This window comes from Macaca thibetana, chromosome 13 (genome assembly GCF_024542745.1).
Source record: "Macaca thibetana thibetana isolate TM-01 chromosome 13, ASM2454274v1, whole genome shotgun sequence".
NCBI lineage: Eukaryota > Metazoa > Chordata > Mammalia > Primates > Cercopithecidae > Macaca > Macaca thibetana.
Window position 1 is genome coordinate 78,464,030 of NC_065590.1, and position 26,914 is coordinate 78,490,943.

Here is a 26,914-nt window from a genome sequence, read left to right on the forward strand (position 1 = left end):
TTTTATGCCGCCACCTGCCCCTTAATGAGTAAGTACATAACTCAAAGCACTGTTTACAAGTTGCTCTCCCATACATTATTTCATTTGATGTCATTTCTACCCCCAAGGACATTCTTGCCCATCTTTTATCCTTTAAAAATATACCTCCGGGCCGGGCGCGGTGGCTCAAGCCTGTAATCCCAGCACTTTGGGAGGCCGAGACGGGCGGATCACGAGGTCAGGAGATCGAGACCATCCTGGCTAACACGGTGAAACCCCGTCTCTACTAAAAAATACAAAAAACTAGCCGGGCGAGGTGGCGGGCGCCTGTAGTCCCAGCTACTCGGGAGGCTGAGGCAGGAGAATGGCGTAAATCCGGGAGGCGGAGCTTGCAGTGATCTGAGATCCGGCCACTGCACTCCAGCCCGGACGACAGAGCCAGACTCCGTCTCCAAAAAAAAAAACAAAAAAAACCTCCATTTCTGATGTAGCTTTAGGAAGAATGTTGTAGTTTGATGTACTCCAACCCATTTCCTCTGTTAGTCTAAGTAATTCAAACCACACACTACACCTCAGAAATAAAATACAATATAAAATCAAACACATAATCATTTCTATTAGAATGTAAGCTCATGGCCGGGCGCAGTGGCTCACGCCTGTAATCCCAGCACTCTGGGAGGCCGAGGTGGGTGGATCACCTGAGGTTGGGAGTTCAAGACCAGCCTGACCAACACAGAGAAACCCCATCTCTACTAAAAATACACAATTAGCCAGGCAAGGTGGTGCGTGCCTGTAATCCCAGCTAATCAGAAGGCTGAGGCAGGAGAATCGCCTGAACCCGGGAGGTGGAGGTTGCAGTGAGCTGAGATCGCGCCATTACACTCTAGCCCAGGTGATAAGAGCGAAACTTCGTCTCAAAAAAAAGAAAAGAAAAAAGAAAGGCTATTTTCATTAAGCACTGGAAGCCTGATAGAGCCTTTTTTCACTACAAGGACATACAATCCCAGCTAGGCTGATGACCTGCTATTTGGGTGGACAGGTAAGGCCAATCAGTGCTGGATAAACACTTGGGGGAAAAAAAAAAGAATATAAGCTCCATGAGAACAGAGATAATCTGTATTGTGTCTTGCTTCATGCACTGTGTTCACAATCGTGCCTGGCACATATAACACACCCTCAAACTTCGTCAAATCATTATGTAAATCAAGGAGATATGAGTTTGAATAGGTCTCTAACATAATTAAGGACTGAAAAAAAGCAAAAATAGATTCTAATAGGGAAGACAGCAATAAAAAAAAGAATTCAATTTGAAAATTATAATTGATTCTAATTAACCAAACATATACTTACTCCCGTACTCTAATAAAACCAAAAGACCAAATTTGAATCTAGTAGGGTATTTTAATAATAACACTTGGAAACATACAATACCAAACCGGTGATTTCCTACTAATGAAAAAGAGAGTAAAATAAGGATACCCCAGAGTATTCAGTATCTTTGTCTTCCAAGGTTTATAGACACATATTTAAATTCTAATAATATTAAACTCTGACTTTTAAAGAGTTTCACAGAATTTCTCAATAATTCTGATGACACAGGACTAACAGAGCTTCTGTCATACCACAAGAATGCTGAGAGCTAAAACCTTAATGGACACTAGAAAACCAAGGGCCACTGTCTACGGTGACTTCTGTTTCACCTGAATAGTTTCTAAATAAACTAATTTTAAAAGAGCCTCTTCAGCCAGGTAAGCTGCAGCCAGTCAATCTGAAACATGACCAAGGAGATCTCAAGGAACCAATTTAATTAGTAACATGTTTCCCAGTTTCAGGTTCCTCTTCCTGGCCTATGCCTGATAGATCTTATTTTGAAAAAACTCTGAATCAAAGGAATTCTTTTGAACCGGAAAATTATTAGGCAATATTTCCATAAATTACTTTTCTACGTCTTTATTTTCACTTACACTCATCATAGAATCCATAAATGCGATTGATGCTAGCACACTCATGGTTTCCTCTTAAGAGAAAGAAGTTCTCTGGATATTTGATTTTATAAGCCAATAGCAAACAAATGGTTTCCAAAGACTGCTTTCCTCTGTCCACATAATCTCCTAAGAAAAGATAGTTGGCTTCTGGTGGGAAACCTCCATATTCAAATAATCTCAGTAAATCCGTATATTGTCCATGAATATCTCCTAAAAAGAGAAAAAGTCAGTTTTAGAAAAACTGATTACTGTTATAAGCAGCTTCTATGAAATGATTCCCAATGTTCACATCCTGTGTAATCCTCCCCTGCCCTTGAGTATGGGCTATATTTAGTGACTTCTAACAAGCAAAAGTGAGATGGGCTGTCACTTCCAAGATTAAGTTACAAAAGACTGTGACTTTCATCTTGCTTGCACTCTCTCACCTTCTTCCATGCTCGCTGATGAAACCAGCTGTCTAATGAAGCATCCCACGTAGCAAAGAACTGAGGGAGGCCTCTGACCAACAGCTCATTTGGAACTGAGGCTCTTAGTCCATCAGCCTATAAGGAACTGAATCCTTTCACAGTTCAACCTTCAGATGACTGCAGCCCGAGATCACGCCTTAATTGGAGCCTTGTGAGAGACCCAGAGCCAGAGGACCCACTAAGCTGTTCCTGAATTCCTGACCCACAGAAATTGTGAGATGGTAAATTAATGTTGCTGTAAGCCACAAAGTTTTGGAATGATTTATTATACAACAATAGATAACTAAAACAATCTTATTATCTGGTAGTTTAACTTACGTCACTTTTTAACGCCAAATATGGAGACAAATAGTAAAACTTTAGAAATACGTAGTACAAATAACTTTTATTACCTTCAAGTTATTTCTATATTACATTTTAAAGAAACCTTCAAAGAATACTTTAATACTTAATTCTAATTTTAAGATCACCTCTATGACTACATTTGCTTCATTTAAGTTTATACAGGGGACTGATTACTTTCCCCAAATTCTGAACTACTACCTCTTACTTAAAGGTATGATATTCTAAGTTCATTGATCCATTCAACAAACATTTACTGGCCAGCTGCATGGCTCATGCCTATAATCCCAGCACTTTGGGAGGTCGAGGTGGGTGGATCACCTGAGGTCAGGAGTTCGAGACCAGCCTGGCCAACATGAAGAAACCCTGTCTCTACTAAAAATACAAAAAATCAGCTGGGCATGGTGGCACACGCCTGTAATCCCAGCTACTCAGGAGGCTGAGGCAGAAGAATCACCTGAATCCGGGAGCTGGAGGTTGCAATGAGCCGAGATCATGCCATTGCACTCCAGCCTGGGCAACAAAAGTGAAACTCTGTCTCAAAGAAAAACCAACCAACCAACCAATCAACCAACCAAAAAACAAACATTTGCTTAGCTAGTATTTCTTATTTGCTGGGCACTGTAAAAAAGCCACTGTAAAACTTAAAAGAATACAAGTTATAAAGTAGCATAATCTTCAAAACAAATTTAAATAACATAAAAGTTAGAAGACACAGATGTTGCCATACTGACCCTCTAAATTATACACCTATTTTTCTCTAACCAGTGTAGTAAAATGCCCTTTTCTTGACATCCTTGACAACATTAAACATCAATCTTTGGTTTTCTTTTGTAATCTGACTAGAGTTGGAGACTTGTTTTAAATTGCACATCACTGATTACTAAAGAGGCTGAGGTCCTTATGCTTACTGGCCATTTGAATTTCTTCTAAGATCTTCCTCTTCCTATGTTACTTTTATATACTACTGTCTTTCTCTTATTTATTTCTAAGAACTCTTTATATATTATAAATAGAACTCCTTTTATCTCTTGTATATATAGCAAGTACTTTCATCTTGTCTGTAACTTGTCATTTTTATAAGTTTCAATTTTTATACACTTTTATTTAGTAAAGCCTACTGATCGGTTTTATACAAAATTTTCAGAAAATGTTTTCTCTAGATCATCCTCAATGTAAACATGGGAGGAAAAACATGATTCGAAAGAGTTGTTTCCAACTTTACCCATTTACATACCACAAATTTTCAGCGGTGCTTCCAATTCCAAAAGAATAGGCTGGCTGAGAAAGATCTCCCGAGACTTGATACATAAGCCCCGAACTTCTGCTTCAGTCATCTGCACAATCTTTCCTGGACGACATCCTCGTACTGACAAACAATAAATAAAACAGTCAGTTTTCTAAAATTTACTCATATAATAATCTTTTACAAAGAGTCATGCCCATATTTTAAAAATCAGAAAACTCACACAGGCAGCAAACGACCCTATTTGGCCCCATGGTTTAAAATAATGTTATTCTATGATCTTTGACTTCTATTTTCAATGTTACTGGCTCCTGATGATGCTCCTTAAGTCTGCTGTTGATGAAATGCAGTCCTGTTTTTTGCTGTACTGTGGCCATCCTGGGGCCTAGTAGCCAAAGAGACCTAAAAGATTTCAGGGCCGAGCACAGTAGCTCACACCTGTAATCCCAGCACCTTGGGAGGCTGAGGCGGGCAGATCACCTGAGGTTGGGAGTTCAAGACCAGCCTGATCAACATGGAGAAACCCCATCTCTCCAAAATACAAAATTAGCCAGGTGTGATGGTGCATGCCTGTAATCCCAGCTAATCGGGAGGCTGAGTCAGGAGAATCGCTTGAACCTGGGAGGCGAGGTTGCAATTAGCTGAGATTGCCCCATTGCACTTCAGCCTGGGCAAGAAGAGCGAGACTCTGTCTCAAAAAAAAAAAAAAAAAAAAAAAAAAAAAAGGTTTCGGAGCCCGCACCCTTTAAAGTGTGGCCTGTTTTCTTATCCTGCATCTAGTAGGATGTCAGAATAGCATCATTAAGAACAACGTGCTATGAAGAAAAGGAGATTAAATTGTAATTTTCAGTAGGTGATTTAGCTTCACACTTTCTTGGAATGTTACCAGCAGTCCCCAAAATTTTAGCTACTGCTATCTCCACTTTCTGATCAAAACAAATACAAAAAAGATATCAGCTATGTATTAAAATTTAACATATTGTTAATATTCCCAATAGAGCATTATATTAAAACCTCTAAAGGCTATTTAGATGGACTGAGGCATTTTTGCATTACTGAACCATAAGATAATATGGTTTCCAGTAACTTGTGGGATGAAAGGGAGTGGAATGGTGCATGGAGAAAGAGGAGTTCCTTACTTGCTCCACTGAACTCAACTTGTAATCATTTTCTCTCATCACCATCTCCCCTGACTCCCTTTAACCTTAAATTTACTGCTGAGCTCTCATTTAATCTTAAGTGAAAGGGCATTTAAGAAAAGAAAATAGGCTGGGAGCAATAGCTTGCACCTGTAATCCCAGCACTTTGGGGGGTCAAAGCGGGAGGACTGCTTGAAGCCAGGAGTTCGAAACCAGCCTGGGCAGCAAAGCAAGGCCCTGTGTCAACAAAAGACTTTTTTAAAAAACAGAATTAGCCTAGCATAGTAGCAGAGTTGCTTGAGGCCAGGAGGTTGAGGCTGCAGTGAGCTATGATGGCACTAGGGCATTTCAGTTTTGGTGACAGAGCAAGACCCTGTCTCTGCAAAATAAAAATAAAGGCTGGGCATGGTGGCTCACGCCTGTAATTCCAACACACTGGGAGGCCAAGGTGGGCAGATCACTTGAGCTCAGGAGTGAAAGGTCGCCCTGGGCAACATGATGAAACCCCATCTCTACCAAAATACAAAAAAATTAACTGGGCATGATGGTGCATGCTTGTGGTCCCAGCTACTCAGAGGCTGAGGTGGTGCACTTGACCCCAGGAGGCGGAGGCTGCAGAGAGCTGAGATTGTGCCACTGCACTTCAGCCTGGGTGAGTGAGACCCCATTTCAAAAGTAAAGTAAAATAAAATAAAAGTCCATATATTTCCTGCTAAAAATTGCTGATTCCTTTGTCAGGTCAATAAGAGGCTTTAAAAAAAAAAAAAAAAGGCCTCCACATGCAAAAGTTATATATTCCATTAATATGTTAATATAAAAGCAAAAAGGAGGCAATAAAGAGGAGACACAGATAACATTCAAATGTGCTTTAGCAAATATGCTAGTTTATAAGACTATCCCTGAAATTCAAAACAATGATCCAGCAGAACTGCTTTTATTATGAGAACTGACGTCGTTTCTTTAGTGCTCATTCTCAAATATCAATTACCTACTTCTGATGCACATTTGGGGTTTTCTAATACCAAAAAGACATCTCAGCTTTAGTTTTAAATGTGGAAGATTTTAGTTTAAGAAAAAAAAAAAATGTGGCCAGGCGCGGTGGCTCACACCTGTAATCCCAGCACTTTGGGAGGCCGAGGTGCGTGGATCACCTGAGGTCAGGAGTTTGAGACCAGCCTGGCCAACATGGTGAAGCCTTGTCTTTACTAAAAATACAAGAATTAGCCGGGAGTGGTGGCGGGTGACTGTAATCTCAGCTACTTGGGAGGCTGAGGCAGGAGAATTGCTTGAACCCAGGGGGTGGAGGTTGCAGGGAGCTGAGATCGTGCCATTGCACTCCAGTCTGGGAGACAAGAGCAAAACTCTGTCTCAAAAAAAAAAAAAAAAAAGTATTTGCCTTGGAAGAATTAAAGGTCTCAGACTGCTTTCAGACAACAAACACACAGCTAAAAGTACTTACAAACTGTATTAACTCATTCAACAAATGCTTGAGAGCCTACTACGTATCAGTTGTTCATAGAGATAATAGCAATGAACAAGAAAAACAGTAAATTATCAAAACTTAGTTGTAACTTGACTACTAAGTCAAAAGACTAATGTGAGTCACTTCAGTATGTCAATTTAAAACATTCAAATGACAGTGGTGAATATTTTACCTAGTATTTATTTTACTCCCTCTGTATAATTTTGACTTCTCAAGTAATTGTGTAACTAACATTTTTACAGAGCTATAAAGTGCTTCAACTCGTAAGTCATGCAAATCCACAGAAACTAAAAATTTACCAAAACAAAAAACAAAAACACACTGCACAGAAACTTTGACTGTAGGATGCACATTTCTCTCTTAATTAATATTTCTGAAGTTGTGAGACTCTTGCAATTAAAAGCTTCTTATAATTATAATTGGCAGTCCCCCCCCCAACTTAGTGGCACATAAAAGTGTATTTAATAATCAGTCACATCTGAAGAATTGATGAATGCAGTTAGAGAAGCTAAACGTTTTCCCAATGTTTAAAACTCTGATGAGTTTTAGAAATTAGAAATAAATTAGCCAAAGGTTGGACAGAATAAGGCAGATGTCTCAGGGCAATCCCAGCTGTCTTCCAATTCAAAAGTCCTGCTCCTTTATGTACTCTCAAGAGTTCTGAAAAAAGGAAGAAATCATCCAGGCAACCTGTTACATAGGGCAACTAGACTGCTATCGCAGCATCCATGAGGGATTCCAGTGTTTGGATATCTGAACTTTGCTGGATTTTAAGACACTATAAATCGGCATACTTCATTAGGTACAAAGCACCTTCACATCAATCATTTCATTCAATCCTTTTCACACTCCAGGATCTGAAAAGGGAAGCGATTATCTCCACTGCACAATGACAGAGATTAAATAACTCGCATAAGATCACAGTGCCCAGGTTTTATAAGACTGATGGGAGTGAGAAGCAGCAGAGAAGGATTCAGAATCAGTCTTCTAACTCAAAGGCCAGTACTTTTTCCACTTCACCACGTAACATTTTTGGATCAAAAATTTCCTAGAAATTTTCAGCATGTTGTAATTTCAGACCAGATAAAATCCCATTATAGCAAATATCTACCATACTTATTACTGTTTAGAAAATATTTTAACATTTTACATACATATAGTATACTAACTTTACGGGTGTAACTCAATGAATTTTAAACTATCTATATACCTGAGTAACCACCATCCAGATCAAGATACAGAATGCTTCCTGCAACCCTGAAGATTCCCTTGTGCCCTAACCATGACAGTAATGCCTAAGGTTACTATCCTTACTGCTACCAGTATATATTGATTTGATATATTTATGAATTAGACTTTTAGACAAAAAGAAACATGAGAATGCTCTTTTGCTCATTATTGCATCTGTGACACACACCCATATAATTGTGTTTAACAGTCACTTGAAATACAAGCTGAGAATCCCTAATCTGAAATCCAAAATGCTCCAAAACCCAAAACTTTTTTAGTGCTAATATGATGCTCAAACAAAATGCTCACTGGAGCATTTCAGATTTCAGATTATCCAATTAGGGATGCTTAACTGGTAAGTATAATGCAAATATTCAAAAATCTGAAAAAATCCAAAATCCAAACACTTGGGGTCCCAAGCATTTTGGATAAAAAATATTCAATCTGTATTCCATTGTATGAATATATGACAGTATCTTTACTACTCTATTTGGATTATTTCAAGTTTGGGGCTATTACAAATGCTATGAATAGCCATGGACATATTTATCTTAGGCATGTATATAACAAAGCAGTAGAACTTCTCAGGTCACAGAGAAGGCTTATTTTATTAAGTAGCAGACACCATCAGTTTCCCAAAGTGGCTATACCAATTCATAATCCTCCTAACACCATTGCTCCACATCTTTACTGATACTGCAAATTATCAGTATTTTAAATTTTAGTCATTTTGTTGGGTGTATGGTGGTATTTGTTGGATTTAATTTGATATCCCCAAGGACGAAAGTTGTTGAGTACCCTTTTTCTTTTTCCTTTTTGAGATGGAGTCTCACTCTGTCACCCAGGCTGGAGTGTAGTGGCATGATCATGGCTCACTGCAACCTCCACCTCCCCGGTTCAAGGATTCTCCTGCCTCCTGAGCAGTTGGAATTACAGGTGCACACCACCATGCCCAGCTAATTTTTGTAGAGACAGGGTTTCACTATGTTGCTCAGGCTCATCTCGAACTCCTGACCTCAAATAATCTGCCCACCTCGGCCTCCCAAAGTGCTGGGATTACAGGCGTGAGCCACCGCGCCTGGCCATTGAGTATCTTGTTCATGTGCTTAATAGACCATTTAGGTTATCCTTTTCTTTTTTTTCTTTTTTTTTTGACAAGTCCATTTTAAGTCTTTTGTTCATTCTTTAAAACTGGACTTTTTCCATCTCTTAACGCTATCTTTTGATGAACAGAAGTTCTTTAATGAATTTAAATCTTACAACATCTTAATTTACTCAATCTTTTTTTGGTTAAGGCTTTTTGCATCTTATTCAATAAATGTTTGCCTTCTCTAAAGATATTTCCTTATGTTTCCTTCCAGATATTTTATTGTTATAGCCCACTTCATTCTATAACCCATCTCAAATTAATTTTGTGCATGGTTTGATGTAAAGGTCAAGGTTTTTATCCAAGCAGCTATCCAGTTGATTCAGCACCATTTATCATAAAGATCATCCTTTTCCCCAGTGAACTGCAATGGCAGCTTTGTAGAAAAATCAGGTGACCATACAGGAACAGGTCTGTTTCTAGCCACTTATATAGCTCATTACCCCATTTGTCTATTTTTTCATCAATACCACAATGTCTTAATTACTATAGCTTTTTACAAAGTCTCGGTATCTAGTAATATAAACATCCCAATTTTGTTATTTAGATTTTCCTTTTGAACTTTCAAATACGTTTTAAAATTGGCTTGTGTCTATCCCCTCCACCCCCAAACTTGTGAGGTTTTAAATTGGGAATAAGGCTGGGTGAGGTGGCTCATGCCTGTAATCCCAGCACTTTGGGAGGCCGAGGTGGGTGATTCACCTGAGGTCAGGAAGAGACCAGCCCGGCCAACATGGTGAAACCCCCCTCTACTAAAAATACAAAAATTGGTCAGGCGTGATGGCGGGCGCCTGTAATCCCGGCTACTCAGGAGGCTGAGGCAGGAGAATCGCTTGAACCCACAAGGCGGAGGTTGCAGCAAGCCCAGATCACACCATTGCACTGCAGCCTGGGCAACAAGAGTGAAACTCCATCTCAAGAAAAAAAAGAAAAGGAATAAATAGGTTAAATCTAGAGAGAATTGACATGTTCACAATTTCAAGTCTTCCAATCCACGAATATGGTATCTCTCCATTTATTTATTTCTCTCAGCAATGTTGTACACTCTAGTATGGCAGTTTTTCAGTTTTTCATTAAACTGATTTTGGCTGACATCTGTGATGTCATTTCTTTCAAATGTACTGAGGTCTGCTTTATGGTATAGTATATGGTATATTTCAGTAAATGTTTCATACATATTTGAAAAGCATATATATCCTGCAATTATTGAGTGAAGTGTTCGATGTCTGCCAAGTAGGTCAGGGTGGCTGTGTTGTTGAAACCTTTATCCTTGCTGATTTTTTCCTGTTTGTTCTACTAGTTACTGAAAGAGGGGCACTGATCTACTACAGTTGTGGTTTTATTTTAACTTTTTTATAACAGTTGTCAACCTTTCCTTTTAGTTTTAGACCTATATTATTACATACATAAAAATTTAAGATATTTTTCCATTAAATTTATCCTTTTAGCATTATACAATGCCCTTCTTTGCCTCTAGTGTTACTTCCGGTTTTAGCTTTTTCCAACATAAATATAGCCAACTCAGATTTCATTTGATTAATGTGTGCATGATATTCCCTCCCCCTGCCCCCCCTTTTTTTTACTTCCTCATTTGTGTCCTTAGATTTAAAATTTATCCCTTGTAAACAGTATCTATAATAGTTAGGTCTTCTGATCTTTGCATTAATTTCAATGTTTGCTCCTTTTTTTTTTTTTTTTTTTTTTTTTTTTTTTTGAAATGGGGTCTCACTCTGTCACCAAGGCTGGAGTGCAGTGGTATGATCTCGGCTCACTGAAACCTTTGCCTCCCAGATTTCAAGCAATTCTCCTGCCTCAGCCTCCCAAGTAGCTGGGATTACAAGTGCCCATGCCCAGCCAATTTTTGTATTTTTAGTAGAGACGGGGTTTCACTATGTTGGCCAGGCTGGTCTTGAACTCCTGACTTCAGGCGATCCGCCCGCCTTGGCCTCCCAAAGTGCTGGGACTACAGGTGTGAGCCACTGCACCCGGCCAATGTTTGCTCCTTTCACACTCAATATAATGACCGACGAAGTTGGGTTTAAGTCTACCATTCTGTCATTTGTTCTGTTTGTCCCATCTATTCATTCCTTTCTCCTTTCCTGCATTTCTTTAGAGTAATCAACTATTTTTTTACTATTCCATTTTCTCCTCTACTAGCTTTTCATTATACATTCTTTTTTCATTCAGAGGCTGCTCTAGAGATTACAAATACTTTTGACTGATTACCACCCTCCAATCTTTTGTTCTACAGTTGTATTTCTGTTTCCACGTTTTAAATCCCACAAGCCACAACTATTATTTTAAACAGAATTTGTACTTACTCACATTCATCCTTACCATTGTCCATTTCTTTCTGTAGTTCTTTGCTTTTATGTTATTTTCTTTCAACATGAAGAACGTGCTTTAATATTCTCTAGTGCCAGCATATCAGCAATATATTTTCTCAGTTTTAGTTTGCCTTTATTTTACTTTACTACTGAAGAATATGCTCACTAGATTTAGAATTCTAGCCCAGCCTGACCAACATGGAGAAACCCTGTCTCTACTAAAAATACAAAATTAGCCAGGCGTAGTGGCACAAGTCTGTAATCCCAGCTACTCAGGAGGCTGGAGGCAGGAGAATTGCTTGAACTCGGGAGGTAGAGAGGTTGCAGTGAGCCAAGATCACGCCATTAGCCTCGGCCACGAGAGCAAAACTCCATCTCAAAATAAAGAATTCTACGTTGTCGTTTTTTTCTTTCACTACTTTAAAGAGAATGCCATTCTATTGTCTTCTGTCTTCCACAGTTTCAGGTGATAGATCAGCCATCATTCGTATTATTGTTCCCTGAAGCTAATGACTTTTTTCTTCTGACAGCATTTAAGATTTTCTTTCTCTTGGATTTTTAGCAGTTGTGTTCACCATGATTTTCTTTCTATTTACCCTGCTCGGAATCACACAGCTTCTTTAATACAGGCTGATACCTCTGTTTTGGAAAATTATTAGTCAATATTCCCATCCCATTGTATGTCTATCTCCTCTCTTTCTAGGATTCCTATTATACCTGATAGACCTTTCCACTGTCTATCAGAAATATATTAATCTCTCACGCTCTCTTCTCTACTTTGTTTTTTTTCTGTCAGCACTAGATAATTTCTGTTGGTTTTTTGGACAATTCAGTTTCATTAGCTTGTTCAAAATAGCATATCTATTTTGGTGAATGAAATACTGAATTACGGGTACAAAATTGTAGAAATTTTAGATAAGACCTTTCTCCAAAGAAGGTTGTTTCCTTTTAGCAGCAGCATAGCAGTAACTCATTTTCCTGAGGGCTGGTCTGTTTTAGTTTTGCCTTCAATCTTAAGGAGTGGTCATGATGGGGTCACAATGGACAACTCACGGTGTAATAAGGCCTCTCTAACTTGGCAGGATTTGAACTTCCATTTTTGCCTCTCTGGCATTAGATAGATACTGAAATGTCTGTTCAGATCTTTAGCTTCTCAGCTACTGTTTTCTGCTGGGTTTCTTCTCTTGCTTATGTGTACCTCTGAAGTCAGTCAATGACTTTAGAGGGATCTGACTGCAGACTTGAGGTTAGATTCTATGTGGTTCTCTCCTCTCCTGGACTTAAGCTTCAACTGCTTTAGTGGTCCCAAACTTCCACCTTTCTTCCTCAGCCCAGTGAGACTGTCACTTTTTATTTGGGATCATTTTCCCTATGCCACAAACTAGGAAATGCCTCCAGGGAAAGAAGCCAGGATGACTGGTGAGCTCACACTACATGCTTCCCTTGTCAAAGATCAAAACGTCTCAACAATTTTCTGTGTTGGTTGCCTCTTCAACAATGGAATGGCTGCTGAGAAGCACAAAAATGTGATTATGCATACACTAGAAATTCAGGTGATTACATTAAAAAATTTGAGGAATGACTTGTCAAGGACTAGACACCATGGCTCCTAACTCCAATTTATTTCACCTGACTTAATCAGTCACACAACTTTGGTGGGAGCACCAAGGTTTCCTGACTTCCAGTAAGGTAATCTTTCTACAATCATGTTCACGTTAGGAAAGGCAGAAAAACAACACCAGTGTTCAGCAAACTAAGGCCAAGGGGTCAAATCTAGCACAATGCCAGTGTTTGCATGGCTTGGGGCCTACAAATATTTTTTTACATTTTTTAAATGATTGCAAAAAGCAAAACAAAAGAATCCTTTGTGACATATAAAAATTATATGAAACTCAAATTTTAGTGGCCATAAAGTTTTACTGGAGCATAGTCATTTATTTATCACTCGACACATTCATGCTATAATGGCAGAGCTGAGCAGCTGTGATAGACCACATATGGTACTCTCATCACTTCACACTGCTTTTTGGTACGTCACAAATTATAGAGATGAGGTTACAACCTGGCAGCGTCATAGGTGTCACGATTATTGCTGCACAGCAACATTTTACTTACTTTTACTACCAGTGCATACTCATCAAGTCAAAGCAAGAAAAGTGGACTTTGAATGTTGTGTTTTGTAAGACACAATAAAGTGTTGATTATTTTATTATTTAATTGGGTGCTAAGGCATTGCAGTCATTATGTAGCTGTGCTAAAAAAAACACAACATATACTGATGTTATCAGATGGAGCACTCACCACAGCATTCCCAATTCATAGTAAAGCAATGCTGAGGGAGGTTTTTAAAAAATTAAAACGAAATCTCATCACAGCAGGATTTCTTCACAAAAATGAAAATGAGTCCGCAACTCAAGTTTCCAAGTGGCCCATTTGTTAGCCAAGTTAAGTCATTTATCAATGGTGGGTTAATTAAATTGTGTCCGATTGGAAAAGCTGAAGAATTATGTATGTCTTGAGACAATAAACTTTTAAAGGCCATCAGCCTTTCTGTAAAAAGGGTGTAAAAAAGAGTTGAAGACATTGTGAGCAAAATTAGTAAACAATTAAAAAACAAGACAAATGGTTCTGAGTGGTGTTCCCTGCCTCTTGATGACAGGTGTTAGCAATACTTGTTATTTGGGGAGCCAATCCTGATTTGAAGTGACTGAAAAGTTACCCTCTATAAATAATCTATGTGGAACCAACTACAGGCAAGAATATTCTCAAAGCAGCTGAGAAAAACTATTTTAGTACAACCTGAAGTGGAATCTGCTAAAATATGTCACAACTGATGATGGTAAAGTAGAAAAATACTTAGTTGGACTATTTTACAAAATCTCAGAAAATGTAGGATGTTTGAAGTCTGATGCAGTTTTTTTGTGGAAAAATATCTTAATCAGGTATTACTGAACCAGAAGCATCAAGGATCAACTTCATTTGTTCTCATGAACTTAACCACTGTCAGTTTCATGAGTATTTGCAAGTAATAAAAGCTGTATATCCTCATTTGGCCAACCATACAGGATTTTGATGGCTTAGCAGTGACAGCTTTATTGCAATTTATTTGCATTCAGGGCTGATACTGAATTTTTTCTAAACAAGAAGAACCACCCTCAATCACTATTACCAAACACAGAAGAGTTTTAGAAATTAGATTTTGCAGCAAATCTAGTAATTTCTCACCCTTTTAATTTCAGGTAGCCTCCATTCTACAAAATAGAATGAAAGCTCCCCTGAATGTTTTAAAATAAATTCAGCCTAAAATTATAAGGCAAAAAATATATATATGAGAAACTTTTATTGTGGTAAGTCATTCTGACAACTAATACTGTCTGAATTAAAGAAGTTGTTTAATTTTTTACTTTTTGAGATGGGGTCTTGCTCTACTGCCCAGGCCAGAGTGCAGTGGTGTAATCAGGCTCACTGCAGCCTACTGGCTCAAGACATTCTCCTGCCTCAGCCTCCCAAGTAGTTGGGACTATAGGCACATGCCACCACACCTGGCTAATTTAATTTGCTGTAAAGACAAGTCTCACTATGTTGCCCAGGCAGGTCTCAAACTCCTGAGCTCAAGTGATCGTCCTGCCTCAGCCTCCCAAAGTGCTGGGATTAAAGGTGCGAGCCACCACACCCGGTCAGCAAACTGCTTTATATATATAACCCGTGCTGTCAAGTTAAAACAAGTCAGATCTTCATTCCCACACAATTTTGCAGCAGACACATTTTTCAAACTCAAACCAGCATTCTTCAAACCTTGACTCAAGTGCAAAAAAATTTCCATATATCAAAATCCATTTAACTGTGCAGCTGAGGAGCTTCCACCTAACCCTCTATTGGAAGTGATTAATCTGCAATGTAATGACATGCTAAAAGGCAAATATCAGGAGAATTCCATAAATGCTTTCCAAGTGATGAATATGCAGTTTGTTCCTATCTGTGTAAAAAGACATCTTCTAACATGAAATAAATAGAATCTCACTACAGATCAGCATCAAGAGATGACCACTTGCAATCAATTTTGATGACAGAGAACATTAACTTTGAATCTTAATTAAGCAAAATGTTTATCCTCTCCCAAAAGAATTCTGTCCTTTACTCAACCATTATATTTCACATTTTGTATCAGTGTAAAAATTTTTCCATTGCAGGTTTGTCTTTCCAATGCACATATCCAAGGGATGTGATATATACGTGTCTGTGTGTTGTGTGTATACTAAATTTTTCACTAACCTTCTGCTACTTTCCCCAGCAAGTTCTTACTTATCTAAAACAGAAAGGATGGCAAGAAAAAAGCACTAATTCCAACACCTATGCATGGTGTCTCATAAATTTTTTTTTTTTTTTTGAGACAGAGTCTCATGCTGTCGCCCAGGCTGGAGTATAATGGCATGATCTTGGCTCACTGAAACCTCCACCTCCTGGTTTCAGGTGAATCTCCTACCTCGACCTACTGGGTAGGTGGGATTACAGGTGTGTGCCAACATGCCCAGATAATTTTTTGTATTTTTAGTAGAGACGGGGTTTTGTCTTGTGCCCAGGCTGGTCTCGAACTCCTGACCTCAAGTGATCTGCCCACCTTGGCCTCAAAAAATCTTAGTAATCTTCACTGACCACTGGTATTCTAACTCTCACTCAACCCCCACCCCTAAGATTACCTACTAATTAATGGCAGTTAAATCTAGACATCCTAATTTTTTCCTAGCATTTTCGCCATATTTAGCACAAAAGCTTGCTTTTAAGTAATAAAAAGGCAGAAAAATAAAAATTCTACCATTGGCTCAAATGTGGAGTCTTGTTTTTTTTTTTTTTTTTTTTTTTTTTGAGATGGAGTCTCGCTCTGTTGCCCAGGCTGGAGTGCAGTGGCGCAATCTTGGCTCACTGCAAGCTCTGCCTCCCGGGTTCACACCATTCTCCTTCCTCAGCCTCCCAAGTAGCTGGGACTATAGGTGCATGCTACCATGCCTGGCTAATTTTTTTGTATTTTAAGTAGAGACGGGGTTTCACTGTGTTAGCCAGGATGGTCTCAATCTCCTGACCTCCTGATCTGTCTGCCTCGGCCTCCCAAAGTGCTGGGATTACAGGCGTGAGCCACCGCACCCGGCCCCCTTTGTTTTTTCATTCTCTCTCGCTTTCCTTCTCCCTCTCCCACTCTGTCTTCCTTTCCTCCTCGTCTTTCTCTATGCACACAACACACACATGGTTTTAAGTGAAAAAAAATTAGGCAGCTGCCATACTTCCCTCTCATTTTAGGCCTGCCTGTTAAGAATAATTAATGTGGGCCTGGCGCGGTGGCTCACACCTGTAATCCCAGCATTTCGGCAGGCTGACGTGGGCGGATCATGAGGTCAGGAGTTCAAGACCAGCCTGACCAACATGGTGAAACCCCTTCTCTACTAAAAATACAAAAATAAGCCAGGTGCGGTGGCGGGCACCTGTAATCCCAGCTACTCGGAAGGCTGAGGCAGAAGAATCACTTGAACCTGGGAGGCAAAGGTTGCAGTGAGCTGAGATGGTGCCACTGCACTCCAGCCTGGGTGACAGTGAGACTCCGCCTCAAAACAAAAGAATAACTAACGTGGATTCAGAGCCCAAAATGGCCATTAGCAGCTCTGTATAATACCACAAATTGTCTGTAACATTGTGTATATATAAAAATATTTTTCTGAGAAGGCCCATGGCTTTCATGAATTCACAAAGCATAAGTTAAAAATCAGTTCAGGTACACTGGTAAACAAATACCAAATATAACGAGAAAAGAGTGAAGAAGAAAAGTGACAGATATAGGTGAGGGCTAGACATTTCAGGAATAAAGGACTTTTTTTTTTTTAACTGCACTGACATCTGCTTTGATAGTACAAAAGCAAGGATGGGTAAAACTGTTAGTGTCTCAATACACACCAAGTCAGTGGCACCAAACCCCACTGGTAGTCACTGTGTTGTTCATTGCAACACACAAAAGTGAAACACGAAAAAGGCAGCTTCATGTATGCCCTTCGGTAAAGCAGTAAAAATGATCAACTTGATTAAACTTCGATCTTTGAATACACCTATTTAACAATCTACATGATAAAAAGGAAATGCCCACAAAGCACTCCCACTGCATCCCAAAGTACAATGGTTATCGCAAAGGAAAGCACTCCTGTGACTGTTTTAGTTCCAAGCTGACCTAGACACTTTTTTTCACTAAACACTTTTACTGGAAAGTATAACTGACAAACTATGGTTATTCAGACTTAGATATTCAACAGATATGCGTGAAAATGAACAAAGTGACCCTGTCATTTCAAGGAAAACAACTGACAGTACTTGTTGCCAACAGTAAAATTCAAGCTTTCAAGTTACAAACCAAAATTCTAGAAATCAGCACCATGAATCTGACAGCCTCCCCGTAGTTAAGGACTCTTCTGATGAGATCTTGTAACATCAACAAATGTCATTTCTGTATACTGTATTACGTAACAAGCTGTTTCAACATCTGGACATCTGCATAACTCAGCTGAATCAGTATTATCCAAATGAACAATGCATATTTTTTTTTTTTTTTTTTTTTTTGAGACGGAGTCTCACTCTGTCCCCCTTGCTGGAGTGCAGTGGCCGGATCTCAGCTCACTGCAAGCTCCGCCTCCCGGGTTCAGGCCATTCTCCTGCCTCAGCCTCCCGAGTAGCTGGGACTACAGGCGCCCACCACCTCGCCCGGCTAGTTTTTTTGTATTTTTTAGTAGAGACGGGGTTTCACTGTGTTAGCCGGGATGGTCTCGATCTCCTGACCTCGTGATCCACCCGTCTCGGCCTCCCAAAGTGCTGGGATTACAGGCTTGAGCCACCGCGCCCGGCCGAACAATGCATATTATAAAGTCATGTGTAAGATCCATTTAAAGTACAAGAAAGATCAATGGATTTTAATGTAAGAGAACAAAAAAAATTCATGGATATAATTTCAGATTCCACATCTCTTTTAAAATTAACCTTTAAAAAACCACCACTTGCTGATTGTTGGTAAAAACATCAGAGAATACCCACAATCATCTAAAAGAGCTATTAAACTACTACTCCTTTTTCTAACTACGTATCTGTAGGAATACATATTTTCTTCATATTCAACTAAAACAAGGTATCAAAAGACTGAAACAAAACAGAGATGTGAATTCAGCTGTCTTCTGTTTAAAAGACTAAATTAGATTTGTGTAAAATGATGGCACTCTTCTCACATTTTTGCTTTAGAAAAGTTATCTTCATAAAAAACAATTATGCTAAAATGTAATAAGTTGCTACTTAAAGAACAGATATTTATTTATTTAGAGACAGAGTCTCGCTCTGTCGCCCAGGCTGGAGTGCAGTGGCGCAATCTCAGCTCACTGCCACTTCTGCCCCCTGGGTTCAAGCACTTCTTGTGCCTCAGTCTCCCAAGCAGCTGGGATTACAGGCATGTGACACCATGCCCAACTAACTTTTTTATATTTTTAGAAGAGATGGGATTTCACCATGTTGCACCAGGCTGGTCTTGAACTCCTGGCCTCAAGCAATTCTACCCGCTTCTGCCTCCCGAAAAGTGCTGGGATTACACGTGTGAGCTACCACACCCAGCCAAGAACAGAAAGTTTTAAATTCTCAGTTTTAACTTCTTTTTTTTTTTTTTTTTTTTTTTTGAGATGGAGTCTGGCTCTGTCGCCCGGGCTGGAGTGCAGTGGCCGGATCTCAGCTCACTGCAAGCTCCGCCCCCCGGGTTTACGCCATTCTCCTGCCTCAGCCTACCGAGTAGCTGGGACTACAGGCGCCCGCCGCCTCGCCCGGCTAGTTTTTTGTATTTTTTAGTAGAGACGGGGTTTCACCGTGTTTGCCAGGATGGTCTCGATCTCCTGACCTCGTGATCCGCCCGTTAAATACCTCACATAAATAAAAGCTCGTTTTCAATTCTTTATACATATGGAGAATTTGAGAGTAAGGGGGTCTCAAGACTCAAAGTTTAAGAAACACTGCCCTATAGTTCTTGGCCAAAAGCAAGCACACAAGAGCACAAAATCACTTTTCACCATTTTAACCTACCTAGAAATACCTGTCCCTCTCAGCACCAACACTGATATGTCAAACCAGATTATAAACGCTGAATAACGGGAATAGTAACGAAACTGTTATACATACTTACATACTAGAATGATGGTCATATGCAATAAACAGAAAGTGCAGGAAACAGTATCTGTCACATACTTACAAGAAAGCCTTCTCGAAATTAGTATAGGGAAGTTCCAGGACTCAGTGGCACAAAGAGCTCTCTGTTACATATTTCCTAGCTCAGGTTTGTACTAAGCAATAAGGACGGCTAACATTTTCTGACCTTTAATGTGTCAAGAATTGTTTGAAGGCACTATCATATAAGCAGAAGAAACTGGGGCAGGGCTGAAATACACCCAGAATCTGTGTCCTTAATCATTATATAAGATGGCATCCCAATGTATCAATATTTACTAATATTTCTTGAGTAAACACTTAACTGAGTAAACATCTGATTATCATTCAGGATTCACATAATTCTAGTAGTTGGGAGTCCGAAATTCACAAAAGCGATTCCTGTCATCTAAAATTAGACCTCACTCTTTCTCACTGACAGGTTTGCAAGTTTCTCCCCCTCAGAGGCGCGATGGCTCATGCCAGTAATCCTAGCACTTTGGAAGGCCAAGGTGGGTGAATCATCAGGTCAGGAGTTCAAGACCAGCCTGGCCAACATAGTGAAATCCCATCTCTACTAAAAATACAAAAAATGAGCTGGGCCCACTGGTGGCAGGCGCCTGTAATCCCAGCTACTCATGAGGCTGAGGCAGGAGAATCGCTAGAACCCAGGAGGCAGAGGCTGCAGTGAGCCAAGATTGCGCCACTACACTCCAGCCTGGGCGACGGTGTGAGAGTCTGTCTCAGAAAAAAAAAAAAAAAAAAAAAAAAGTCTGGTCTTTTTGTCTCGCTAGTTTGGCTCAAGTATCGATAGTAATTCAAATAAAAGGCTCGATGCAAACCACATTGAGGAAACATACAAGTACCTATAAAGATTCCTTCTTAATTTACTATTTAAAGTTTTAAAATAAGTGATTACAACTGCTAGATATGACATTAGTGAAAGTTATGTAATATCCAACATCCCTAACCTTTGATATGAAAACTTAGATTTTGATTTCTCCAAATCTTGAGAATGAGAGGTAGGACTAGGGGGAAGGTTAAAATGGTGTCAGACAAATACAGTTATACGTTTACCAAAGGGATACTTCCTGAGAGATGCAGTTAGGTGATTTTGTTGTTGTGCAAACATCATAGAGCGGACTCACACAAACCTAGATGGTATAGTCTATTGCTCTTAGGCTACAAAGCATGATGCACACTATGTTACTGTACTGAATACTGTAGGCTGCTGTAACACAATGAGTGCTTGTGTATCTAAACACAGAAAAGGCACAATATATATACAGTAATAAAGATAAAAATATTTCTTTCTTCCAGAATTAAGCTTTGCTTACTGTTAACATTTTTTACTTTAGAAACTTAAAAATTTTCTAAAACGTTTTGAATTTTACAGTAACGATTAGCTTAAAACAAAAACATATCATACAGCTGTACAATATTTTCTTTATATCCTTATCCTATAAGCCTTTTCCTATTTTTAAAAATATTTTTTACTTTTTAAACGTTTGTTAAAAACTAAGACATACACACACACATTAGCCTAGGCCTACAGAGTCAGGATCATCAATATTCCACCTCCACATCTTCATTGGAAGGTCTTCAGGGGAAGTAACACACGTGGAGCCATCACCTCCCAGGATAACATCGCTTTTTTTCCTGGAATGCCACCTGAAGGACATGCCTGAGGTGGTTTTAAGTTAACTAGTTTTTAAAAATAAGAATACACTCCAGAGCCCAGGGCCCGGTGTGGTGGCTCCCACCTGTAATCCCAACACATTGGGAGGCGAAGGTGGGCGGATCACCTGAGGTCAGGAGATCAATACCATCCTGGCTAACACGGTGAAACCCTACCTCTACTAAAAATACAAAAAATTAGCCAGGTGTGGTGGCGCACGCCTATAATCCCAGCTTCTCAGGAGGATGAGGCAGGAGAATCACTTGAACCCGGGAGGCGGAGGTTGTGGTGAGCTGAGATCATGTTATTGCACTCCAGTCTGGGCAACAAGAGCAAAACTCCGTCTCAAAAAAAAAAAAAAAAAAGTAAATATATAACATAGCTGTTTATTACCACTATCAAACATTATGTACTCTATATAATTGTGTTATACTTTTTTTTTCTTTTTTTGGAAATGCAGTCTCACTCTTTCACCCAGGCTGGAGAGCAGTGGTGCAATCTTCACTCTTGGCAACCTCCACCTCCCAGATTCAAGCGATTCTCCTGCCTCAGCCTCTGAGTAACTGGGATTACAGGCATATGCATGCCACAAAGCCCAGCTAATTTTTGTATTTTTAGTAGACATGGAGTGTCACCATGTTGGCCAGGCTGGTCTCGAACTCCTGACCTCAAGTGGTTCACCTGCCTTGGCCTCCCAAAGTGCTGGCATTACAGGCATGAGCCACCACGCCTGGCCTGTGTTATACTTTTACACAACTGGCAGTGCAACAGGTTTATACCAGCACTACCACAAACATGAGTAATGCGTTGCACTATGACATTATACCTATGATGTCACTAAGTGACAGGAATTTTTCAGTTCCATTCTAATCTTACAGGACCACTAACTATCTTACATGAAGTCCATTGTTGACCACAACATCATTTGATGGAGCATATGACTATACTCAAAGCAAGAAGGTGTTTTGGTCACCTTGCAACTGACCAGATGGGAACTTCTGTTACTTAGGGATATTCTGATTAACATTCTTAGAACAAAATTCCTTTATGGTGAAATATGCTATGTTAAAACCTCCCAATTATGCAAGTGTGGTTATGCATCAAAAACCAAAGGCTATTCCCTCTAGGATATGCACATATCATTAATATCTCCATTTGTCTTTGCACAGATGCAGGTAAATTTGGCAAGGGAGGGTTCTGAGGCCAGTGATATTCATGAGGGTTATACATACTCTCATAAATCACTGTGCTCTACATGAATAGTTTAGAGGCAGAATAAAGGACAACAGCCCCCGCCCTTTTCCCTCCTGTATGACAAGTACCCATCTAGACCAAAGACTGACTTCCTCTATCAAACCAGGAAAAAAATGGCTACTGGTTATTTACACTTGAATAAGCCTTGAAATGGCTATTTAAAGCTGCTAGAAGCAGTGGTTGCTGCCTAAGGGTATAAATTTGTATCCAATCACAAATCCTAGAAGACTCGACTGGAAATCCCTATCCACCACACCACTGCTAAACTTAATGACATTTATGAACTATTTCTTCCCCTTGCCTCCCTATATGCCACCAAGATTCCAAAATAACCTTTCAGAAATATATAACAGAATTTTAGTCAGTATTTCTAAACATCTTAACATTCCTTCATACCTGTATTATTTTACCTCTGTTAGAAATGTTTGAAAATGGGGCTGGGTGCCTGTAATCCCAGAACTTTGGGAGGCCAAGGTGGGAGGACTGCTTGGGCCCAGGAGTTTGAGACCAGCCTGGGCAACAAAGTGAGATTCTGTGTCTACCAATTTTTCTTTAATTAGTGGTGCATGCCTGTGGTCCCAGCTACTTGTGAGGCTGAGGTAGAAGGATCACTTGAGCCCAGAAGGTTGAGGCTGCAGGTGAGCCGTGTTCATGCCACTGCACTCCAACCTGGTGACAGAGCCAGATCCTGCCACCAAAAAAAAAACAAAATAAATAAAAAATGCATGGCATTGGAATGTATACTCTTTTAAAAGTAATAAACCTGGAGAGTAAGAAAGAAAAAGACCTACTAGATGCAACTATCTTCCCCATTAATCCTGAATCTTAATATAGTTCTGTCTCTAGACTCAATTTAAATAATGTATAAATTCCAACGAATTTTCATCTTGGATTTAGATATTGACCAGAAAAGCTCCAGGTCTGCCTTCAGATAGCAAAATAAAAACACCCTTGGGCTACTTCTTCAAACTGTCAGTTTCCCTTACTCGCTGAACTAATTCAGAGAAAACAAACATCTAATCTCTGAATCAGTTAAAAAATAAACCACGACCTTTATGTCTCCTCGAGTATCTCATCCAGAAGAATCAACGAGATAAAATATTCCTCGGGTGATCTCCCCCACTCCCCAACGTGCTCTTTTTTTCTAACAAGTCTAGCTGTACATCCACACACAACACTTTCCCTACAGAAGTGGAGGTTGTCAGGAACAACTGACACTTCTTTCAAACTGCCTAACCTTTAGACTGCTGGTCGGAATTAAACAATTTAATCAGTAAAGTGGCCTTAAACAATCTGGCAGTTCCTCAAAAAGTTAAACATAGGGTTACCATATGACCTAGAAATTTCACTCCCAGCTATATACCCAAGTGAACTGAAAGTATATGCCCACAAAAAAAACTTATACACAAATGTTGACAGCAGCACTACAAGTATTCACGACAGCCAAAAGAAGAAAACAAAATGTCCATCAACTGATGAATGAATTAAAAATATGATATATACATACAATGGAATATTATTCAGTCATAAAAGAATAAAGTACTGATACATACTACAACAAAGATGAATGCTAAAAACATTAAAAGCAACCAGTCACAAAAGACAACATATTGTATGATTTCATTTGTATGAAACATCCAGAATAGGCAAACCTAAGAGACAAAAAAAGTAGATTAGTGGGGGCCAGGAGGGAATGGAGAGAAATGGGAAGTGTCTGCTACTGGAAACAGGGTTTTTTTGGGGGGTATTTGCGTATGAAAATGTTATAAAGTTCACTGTGGTGATGGCTGCACAACTCTGTAGTATACTAAAAATCGTATACTGTAAATAAGCAAACTGTATGGTATGTGAATTATATCTGGATAAAGCTGTCATCTTAAAACAGAAGGCTTTAATACACTTTCATTAATCTATTTCACTTTTCGGCCAGGTGCGGTGGCTCACGCCTGTAATCCCAGCACTTTGGGAGGCCGAGGCAGACAGATCACGAGGTCAGGAGATCGAGACCATTCTGGCTAACACCGTGAAACCCCATCTCTACTAAAAATACAAAAAATTAACCGGGCGTGGTGGCAGGCACCTGTAGTCCCAGCTACTAGACAGGCTGAGGCAGGAGAATGGCCTGAATCCGGGAGGCGGAGCTTGCAGTGAGCCGAGATCATGCCACTGCACTCCAGCCTGGGCGACAAAGTGAGACTCCGTTTCAAAAAAAAAAAAAAAATCTATTTCACTTTTCAAATCCATTCATTTATTTTTTTTAGCCTTCAAAAGGACACTAAAAGCTGGGTGCAGCAGCTCGCACCTGTAATCCCAACACTTCGGGAAGCCAAGGCTGGAGGATTGCTTGAGCACAGGGGTTCAAGACCAGACTGGGCAAGCAACATAGGGAGATGCCGTCTCTACCAAAATAAAAAAAATTAGCCAGGCGAGGTGTCATGTGCCTGTGGTCCCACCCACTAAGGAGGTTGAGGCAGGAGGACTGATTGAGACCAGGAAGTAGAGGCCGCAGTGAGTCATGATCAAGCCACTGCACTCCAGCCTGTCTTGAAAAGGAAAAGTTAAAAGTGTAGCCTGTCAGCCTAACTAAATCTTAAGAGTACTATACATGTTTCACAAGAAAGAAAAGACACTAAAAGATCACAAGCAGTGTCACAAATTCAGACATCTGACAGGTCAAAGTTAAATGAAAAATGAATTTAAAAAACAAAACAGGTACACACATATCCCAAGATTTTCATAAAACTGTTAAGTGGGCCAAAAATGTAACACAATCACATTTTGCTATGGAACTTTACACAGTGCTAATATTCTACAACTCATATTGTAATAGTCAAGTTCGGCTTCGTGGTAATATGTTAAAAAACACTTTAAGAAAAACTTTTCTATCACACAGCAAATCGCTTTTGGGTATTTCTGAAGACAATTCAATGACAAGGGAAAATGTTCATGATGTAACACTACATGAAAAATTAACTCATAAAGCTATGTAAGAAATATTCTAATGACGTAAAGCACATGAATTTTACAAAGTACACTTTAAACAAAAACATATCAAAATTTCAACAAGTTAGCTCTTGATTGTGGAATTACAGGGGACTTCTTGAAAGAATGCTGCCCTTTCATAATCAGAAAAAAGCAAATTCTAAACAGTTTCATATTATAACATATATGATACATAATAGACATACTATATGAACTAGCACATTCCAGTTTTTAAATACCTGGATCAAGACTGTGGTTGGGAACAGAGCTGGCACTATCTTATTCACCCAGCAGCAGTTTTCCATACTAACTTCCTCCCAAATGCATTAGATTCTACTCATTTCACTTCACTTCCTCCAAAACAAACTTAGCACTTATAGTTTGAAAGAAGTTCCCCCAGGTGATTCTGCTATACTCTCATTTCCCACCCCTCTTTGAGAACCACTCATCTAAGAAAGAAGCTTTTACGGGATTTTCCAGAATAGTCTACAAACTAGCTTCAATTTAAATGATCAAAACACTATGATAAGCCACAAGAATGTGGCCAACAGGGTCACTACAGGGGATAAAGTAGAAGTCTTTGGTTTTTAGTTCCAAGCAAAACTTAATCCAAGAAAACATACTGAAAGAATATGCACCATCCAAATAATAAAATCAGTATTTGTTTTCCATTAAATGGCATGTATGTATTAAAATGACCTAAAGGACTCTTTGAAAATATCATATCAAGGTCGGGCATGGTAGCACACTCCTGTAATCCCAGCACTTTGGGAGGCCGAGGCGGGTGGATCACTTGAGGACGGAAGTTCGACACCAGCCAGGCCAGCACGGTGAAACTCTACTAAAAATACAAACTTAGCCGCAGTGTGGTGGCACGCGATTGTAGTCCCAGTTACTGGGGAGGCTGAGGCAGAAGAATCGCTTGGACCTGGGGGGTGGAGGTTGCAGTGAGCTGAGATCACCCCACCGCACTCCAGCTTGGCTGACAAGAGCAAAACTCTGTCTCAAAAAAAAAAAAAAAAACCTTATCAATAATACGCCCACCTAAAAAAGAAAAACAAAAAGCAACTCATAAAATGTAGTCACCAGAAGTGTGTACAACTGATCGGCGATTTTATATAGTAAAAAAGAAAAAACAATCAGGAATATGTTGTGGGGCTACAATCAGCATTTTAAAATGAGATCAGATCCTGTTGAATGTTCTCCCCAACGCAGAGAAATTCTTGCCAAATTTTTACTTACACGTTCATGTGACACTAAAAACACTAACCACAGTTACTCTTGCTAGGCAGCTTTATGAAATATCATGAACTAGAATGTAATATCATTGAAAATCCAGGTGGACAAAATTTTCTTTGAAGATTAAAAATAATTATTTACTAGAAAATTCAAGTCTGCTCTGGACAAGTCTTTCCATAGGCCTCGATTTGGGAAGGAGGTGAAAAACCCA

The 26,914-nt window shown here is 39.5% G+C and overlaps 2 protein-coding genes across 3 annotated transcripts in view; both read right to left on the reverse strand.

The window, feature by feature from the left end:
• The window catches only part of WDR43 (WD repeat domain 43), a 254,939-nt gene that overhangs the window by 167,014 nt on the left and 61,011 nt on the right, over window positions 1-26,914 (reverse strand). The gene's annotated exons all lie outside the window — the stretch shown is intronic.
• The window catches only part of PPP1CB (protein phosphatase 1 catalytic subunit beta), a 52,156-nt gene that overhangs the window by 22,367 nt on the left and 2,875 nt on the right, over window positions 1-26,914 (reverse strand). For both annotated transcript variants that reach the window (XM_050754010.1, XM_050754009.1), the window contains 2 exons: window positions 4,011-4,142; window positions 1,944-2,174 (listed from right to left, as the gene is read on the reverse strand). In XM_050754010.1, the coding sequence (XP_050609967.1) occupies window positions 1,944-2,174; window positions 4,011-4,142 (363 nt within the window). The remainder of the gene's footprint in view (window positions 1-1,943; window positions 2,175-4,010; window positions 4,143-26,914) is intronic.